Source organism: Osmerus mordax, chromosome 1 (genome assembly GCF_038355195.1).
Source record: "Osmerus mordax isolate fOsmMor3 chromosome 1, fOsmMor3.pri, whole genome shotgun sequence".
Lineage (NCBI taxonomy): Eukaryota > Metazoa > Chordata > Actinopteri > Osmeriformes > Osmeridae > Osmerus > Osmerus mordax.
This window is the reverse complement of record NC_090050.1, coordinates 23008745-23016244: the sequence shown is the minus strand read 5'-3', so window position 1 is coordinate 23016244 and position 7500 is coordinate 23008745. Positions and strand designations below refer to the sequence as shown.

The 7500-nt window shown below is 47.0% G+C and overlaps 1 protein-coding gene across 1 annotated transcript in view; it reads right to left on the bottom strand.

Annotated features, from left to right (window-relative positions):
* Positions 1-3995, bottom strand: part of LOC136941954 (voltage-dependent L-type calcium channel subunit alpha-1D-like) — a 76755-nt gene extending 72760 nt beyond the window's left edge. The window contains 6 exon segments of the mRNA XM_067234686.1: positions 67-75; positions 1983-2089; positions 3542-3669; positions 3671-3760; positions 3762-3811; positions 3905-3995. Coding sequence (XP_067090787.1) covers positions 67-75; positions 1983-2089; positions 3542-3669; positions 3671-3760; positions 3762-3811; positions 3905-3995 — 475 coding nt within the window.
* Between the last annotated feature and the right edge of the window lie 3505 nt (positions 3996-7500).

Sequence of the window (7500 nt, the reverse complement as noted above, 5' to 3'; positions counted from 1 at the left end):
GAGAGGGAGGGGAGAGACAGAGAAACAGGGAGAGAGAGAGAGAGAGAGAGGATCATTCCATATGACCTACTTTCTCTGTGGTGCTGCTACTGTGCAAACCAACACCCTGGGGGTCAGCCTCCAGGAGGTCAAACTGTGAAGCAGCATTACACCACACTCCTTCACAGGCCCGGCCAGCGTCTCAGGTCTAGAGGAGGCCAGGAGGAGGAGGCCAGGAGGAGGAGGCCAGGAGGAGGCCAGGAGGAGGAGGCCAGGAGGAGGCCAGGAGGAGGCCAGGAGGAGGCCAGGAGGAGGAGGCCCAGGAGGAGGCCAGGAGGAGGAGGCCAGGAGGAGGCCAGGAGGAGGAGGCCAGGAGGAGGCCAGGAGGAGGAGGCCAGGAGGAGGAGGCCAGGAGGAGGAGCCAGGAGGAGGCCAGGAGGAGGCCAGGAGGAGGCCAGGAGGAGGCCAGGAGGAGGAGGCCAGGAGGAGGCCAGGAGGAGGCCAGGAGGAGGAGGCCAGGAGGAGGCCAGGAGGAGGAGGCCAGGAGGAGGGAGGCCAGAGAGGAGGAGGCCAGGAGGAGGCCAGGAGGAGGAGGCCAGGAGGAGGAGGCCCAGGAGGAGGCCAGGAGGAGGCCAGGAGGAGGAGGCAGGCCAGGAGGAGGCCAGGAGGAGGAGGCCAGGAGGAGGAGGCCAGGAGGAGGCCAGGAGGAGGAGGCCAGGAGGAGGAGGCCAGGAGAAGTACTTCTACCTACGCTGAGAACCCATCTTCTCTCAGACACCAGTTCTTCCAGGAGTGTGCGTCCATCTGCCTGGCAGACACTCTGTATGTTCATGAATCATTAAGGAGCTCTGCTCCATTCTGCCCGTGTAAGACATCGGATTCTGTGTAGTCTGGACGTTTTAGTGTGCGTGTGAGCTCAGCTTCAGCTGTGGAACAATGCTTACCACACTACATTGCCCATAATTCATCACTCGCTTGACACCCAGGCATACATGCTGATGAAATGCAGCAAGGAACAGGGAGAGAGGTGCGGAGATGAGTTTCTAAAAATAGAAAAGTGAATAAAATCTCTGAAGGGTGGAGGAAAAAGAAAAGATGTGATCGAGCACCGCAGCGAGGAGGAGAGTTTCAAGATGTCTCTCTTTCTCCCTCTCTCTCTCTCTCTCTCTCTCTCTCTCTCTCTCTCTCTCCCTCTCTCTCTCTCTCTCTCTCTTTCTCCCTCTCTCTCGCTCTCTCTCTCTTTCTCCCTCTCTCTCTCTCTCTCTCTCTCTCTCTGTCTCTCTCTCTCTCTCTCTGCATATGGAGAGCTAGAACCCTTACCCTTTGGTTATACAAGATACACAAACACAGAGGTCTGTGTTTCAGCCCCACTTAGTTTGGAAACAAGCAAATTACAGCCATGAACGCAGGTCCAACCGCCCTCAGAAGCAGGGCTGTGGATACCCAGTGAGATCAGCATGATGGAAACCCCGTTTGTAGGACACTGTGTGTGTGTGTGTGTGTGTGTATCTCAATGCTGTTCAATGTCAAAGACTTAAAACAACCGCAATAATGTACATAAAAACAAGGAACACACCAGTGCCCGCTCCTCCTGATACAGTTAAATCACACAAACACTACGAGGCACTGTGACACAGCTGCCATGGGTCTGATGGCTGAGTGGTTAGGGAATCAGGCTATTAATCAGAAGGTTGCCGGTTCAATTTCCGGATGGCCAAATGACATTGTGTCCTTGGGCAAGGCACTTCACCCTACTTGCCTCAGGGGGGAATGTCCCTGTACTTACTATAAGTCGCTCTGGATAAGAGCGTCTGCTAAATGACTTAATGTAAATGTAAATTATAGCTCTAGATACAAAACTTCATGACAACACTAAGCCACAGGCAGAGAGAAGCATGTGGGTGCCAGTACAAAGGAAAATGGATCCGAAATTCATAACAACAAAGGTCAAAGGTCATGAATGGATGATGATGCCATTGGATGATGTATTTGTAGGTACTCACCCAGGTCGTGGTTTGTGGAGTTGGAATCGTCTTCAGGGAAGGGGATATACACAGCTAAGGCCATACAGTTGGCAAAAATAGCAATTAATATAAAGATATCAAATGGCCTGGAAAAGATGGTTAAGGAAAGCGACCAAGCTGATGAATCACAGTGAGTATATCTTCCATATATAAACTACTCACACAACAAACCCAGACCCAAATACCCTTTTATATGACACGAATGGGAACAGATATACAATTGTAACTTAACTAGAGGGTTTAGGTTGGTTGAGGGGCAGTTCTATGGGCGTATGAGAAGCCTGTATGTACCATGCTTGCGTGTAAAAAAGGGCGATACAAACACATTTGATTTGAATATAGATTCAGTGTAATTTTCTTATGTTAAAGCCAAGAAAAGAATATTATCACGTACATAACCAGCTTGGTTCACAGTGCATTTGTGAGAGCTCAGCACACTCTCTCTACAGTATCTAACAGCTGTGTGGTGTCACTGAGTCACACTCTAGCTTCACACACACACACTAGACACACACACACAAGACACACGCACACACACACAAGACACACACACACACTAGACACACACACACACGACACACACACACACACACTAGACACACACACTAGACACACACACAAGACACACACACTAGACACACACACACACAAGACACCACACACACGCACACACAAAACCCCGGCCAGTATTTTAGGATTTAGGACGTGCTGACTTTCACGCCGCCTTGGGAGAGCGGGTGCCCATTGACTTTGTTTTTTCCTCCTCAACCGTTTTCCAGCGTCCACACACACACACAGCACAGCAGAACACACACTTTCCAGCAGACAAACACAGCACAGCAGAACACACAGTGAACCCTCAATGTGTCAGTGACTAAGCTATTGAATGTTATTCAACTCTAATCAGCTAATTATTGTCATAGTGAGGTGCATTACCCATCCACACAAGTAAAAGCCTGATTAAAAGTTTAACGTTGATTGTTCTTTTCTGGGGTGCCACTTCTGCTGTGCTGTGTCTCCTGCTGCGCAGTGACATTTACAGCGAGGAATCTCATTGGGTGACGAGGCAGTCTTAGGATAAATGACTTGTCCATGATCTGTTTGTGCTGTGAAGGTGTTGCTGACTCTGAAGGTCAGCCTAAAGAATGGATACAAACTGACATTACAATCCAGGGGCTTGAAATGGAACTTTTTCAATTGGTGGCACTGGTGCTCCCAACTTTAAAAAGTTAGGAGCACCTGCAAAAGATTTGGGAGCAAAATTCGCTATTTCAAGCCCTGCAATCGTAGTTGTGATACCAGATCTGATTTTGATATTTCTGCAAACAGTATAGAATAATTACTCTTTGGTCAAAATTGCAAGTAAGAACTGGACAACTGTGAGTTGGTTCACTCACAACATTCATTCATTCATACTCACACTGGGTCACCTTACTGATTCACACACAACACACAAACACTCGCTCTCTCTCTCATCCCACCCTCCCCCAAAACACACACACACACTCCGCGGTCCCGGCCTGTCCAGTAAAGGATACTTCCACTCCACCAGACTGATGCAGGCCCTGCGTATAGGGTTGTTTAGCTTCAGGCAGAACAGGGCCCTTGGCGGCCTGCTGTTGGCTGAGCTGCCCTGCTTCTTGCTTTTGGCGTACTGTGCCCGCTTTCTTCTGTGCCAAGGCGCCCACCGGGATGTTGGGGGCGGGCACCGGGGGCGCGGCGGGCGGGGGAGGGGGCGCAGGGGAGGCCGCCGGAGGGGGCGGCAGGTGCGGGAGGGGCCACGGGGGCGGGGGCGGGCCCGGTTGGCGCTCATGGTGTGGGCGTGGCTCTGCGACGCGTGTCCAGCAGCATGGATCTGCCAGGGGAGTGGGCGGGGCTAGAGGGGGCCGGAACGGTCTGACCAATGGGCTGGCACGTCACCAGGGGGAGGGACTCTGGTGCTGCTGGCATAGTTTGCCTCTGGGGAAGAGAAAGTGAGATGAAGGGGGTCATCGTTAGACAAATTTACAGATAGAAAATTGCATGTCTCAATGGTTCAGTGCTGACTTTCGGGCACTGTATTGTCTCTGGTGTACTGTGAGCTACACTCGTGAGATCTGTTACTAATCACATCATGGGAAAGCCAGGCCTCAGGACTCAAGTCCTTGGGGCAGAGCCTCAGCATAGCTCATCACCATGCCCACCTCATGATCCGTGTTTAACACATAAAATAGTCTCTATGAAAACGCACAGCTTTTATTTCAGTTCATAGCATCACTTCCATTGTCTGACTAATACTGTAATTACAGTAATTACTAATGTGTTTGCCTGCACAAACAGTCAAGCAAATGGACATAACTGAACAAAGACACTGAGTTAGATGGGACAGTAATTTCCACACACATTGAATGTCTTAAAGACTCACTGAGTAAATCTTCTAAAACACATGTGATTACATTGAAAGATAACAATGTAGTGGCCAGGAACAGGCTTTACACCTGTTATGTATCGAAGTTCCTGCTAAGACAAGCAGTGTAAAATGGTTGAGTTCAAGCTGCATCTACCCAAAATTAAAGCCCTTTTATCGATATATATATATGTATATATTGTTTTGTTTTTTACAAAGTAAAGCAGACTATCATCTTTGATCCAATTGGGCACCCTTTATGCCTTTATCGGGGTAATATTTGTAAACAATTACAAAAACAATTTGTAACAAAACTGCAAATACTTGAACATGCATTTGAATATCAACGCAGATGACATGCTCCTCGGAGCCAAAAACACACGGATAAGCTGAGTGAATTCAAAGCTGTCACTCTAATGCATCACTTGGTCAAATCAGTTGTGTAAGTCCTTGAACTGCGAGTGTTAGGCCCCGCAGTGAGAACAAGAAAAAGGTCACATTGCCATAATATTCCCAGAAGCTTAAAACGACTCAAATTGTAAGAAACATTGGACGTGATAACCAAACATTACTGATTGAAACATTACATTCCCGTCTCCCCCATGGGTTTCACTTTCCATTTAATTCAGAATAAGCAAAAGCGATTTGAGGTTTCCGAAAGATACTCGTTGTGTATTATGACCAAGTAACATCAATATAAATCGACCGCGCTCTCACTACTGTGATGTAAATAGAAACTGACATTCCCACGAGCGATTCGTGACAATAACCATCCTCAAATTTACCGCTTCCCGTAATTCTTTTTGAGCACAAGGTGGGCTTTCAAATCTCTGAATTGCTGAGACTAGGGCGCTTGTTGTAAGAATACAACGAGACACGGCCGTCAGTTGATCCTCGCGATGCTTAGCAGTAACAGCTGGCAAAATTGCTAGTTTAGGAAAGGTTACAAGGCTCCTGATAATTTGACTCAGGTAAGGCACACGGTCTAGGTTTTTTCCCCGGCGTTTTATTGAACGTAACGGTCCTCTGATCCAAATGCCTGACTAGTTGTCATTAAAAACACCTAATGTCATGTGTGTTGGCAATCAACAAATAATGAGATACATGCCTTTAGTAGGCTAATAACCAGATAAAATGGGGAAAATTTGAATCTTTTCTGGGTCTGGGCTAGCCAGTCAAAATCGGGCTAGCCCATTTGAAGGGACAAACTTGGACCGCTGCAATACGCGGATATTAATTGGCAACAATGTTGCTGTGATGATCCCACTGTGAAAATGATGAAAAAGCCGACATTTCATAGCAAATGCAAGCAAAGCGCAGCTATGCTAAATGCTAACTTCGGAACCCCATTCTGTAGCCCAAACCATAGCCTACCTTATCTGAAGACTTATTATTTGGCAGATACCTCCGTGCTATCCACCCAGTAAGGAAAGTCCAGTGCTTTTGAGGCCGAAAAAACGTACGTCCAGTCTCAAACGGCAAATTAATATTCATTAGCTTGAGGGCAAGAGGGACACATGCATTAATTAAGGCCCTTCCATGTTGATGGTGGAAAGCAGGAGACAGGAGAGTGCGCGCGAGAGAGAACAGAGCATCCTCGTGCGCTGCGCAGCGCTGCCAGTTTATCGTCACGGCGTCAGTGAACAGTAAAATGAGCACATCAAAATCAGAGCTATCTTCCTGCTGGCGCCGTCCCTCCTGTTCGTGCTAGCATCTCATTTACATGCCATGAAGAAAACAAGTTATTAACACAAGACATACGCTATGTCATTTGCATATGTTTGTGAATGTGTTGTCAGAGTGCTGTGTAGGATATCTGTGGTAGCCTAAGTTTGTAAAACCTCGCGCCCCCAAGATGTCAAAGTAGGCTACGCTGAAACGCTCTGCTGCGATGGCATGTTAGCATGACCATGAGCCACTCAGGATACTCGTTGGGCCATGATGTAAAATGTGTGGCTGAAAGGAAGTTTTTGAGATCAAAATGAATACAATCCTACGGACTTGGGTCATGTTGCGTTTAAATTAGGCAATGTTTGAAGGAATATGCTGTGTCCCTCTGTCACTGGGAGATGCCATGTATCTGGCATAACGACAGATGCAGATTGAGGCATTCACTAGCTGCCTGCTTTCAGATTCAAAAGTGTGACATGCCACAAGATCACAGCCACCTGCCGACAATTTCCCCATACAATTTGAATAGACCCGCAGAAGACCGAATAACAGCAAATGAATAGGCCTATAATTCAGTAATAATCAATGCGAATCAAGACCATTCACATAGGCTGTTGGGTCAAGCAGCTAAACATGTTGAGCGCACGTAGTGTAATGAGGTTATGCTGTAAAAACTTTACTTTGAACAGCTTCCTTATGGAATGAGGCGATGTTCTATCTAGCCAGTAGTTAAGAATGTCTATTCAAATGGCCTGTATTAAAAAAAAAAAAAAAAAAAAAAATCAAATAACATTTTGAGTTATTGTCACAAAATGTGTCATAGGCACAAGTAATATGCTCAGTAATCCACTACTGGGTTAGACGTCATTCATGAATGAATAGCCAGGTCCATTATCAAGAATAATTACAGCCCACATAGATGAAGCTAGTTCCCATATTGCTAGCAGTTGTGGACCTGTTTGGTTTAAATTAGCTTAATTTGCACGTTGAGTCGCTACGCTCCCCAACTGCCTCTTAGTGCCTGTGTTCATGATGAGGCAGAAAGGCAACACCGAGCTGCCTGATCTACTTTCACACACTTGGCCTCTCTCCCATTACATGTTCTCAGCGCTGCTGCTAAGACCTTTCTGGAATATTCCACGAGCCGCTTTCTGTGCTCCTTTGAATATCTGTTAACCATAACAGCTATTCCCCTTGCACACCTATTTGTTTCAAGCTAAAGCACCCTCACTGACAAGCATCAGAGGCAGAGTTGTAAAAGGTAAAATCTTCTCCCACACCTGTTGTTATCGGTACATTCGTTTAGATGAAGCCCACCTCAATGAAAGACTAATGAGAACATGACACCTCTGACCCCAAACAGACCTCCAGAGAGATATGATATTCTTCTCTATCTGGTCTCTGGATAAGGATGCAGAATGCTTGAAACAAGTTCAACAT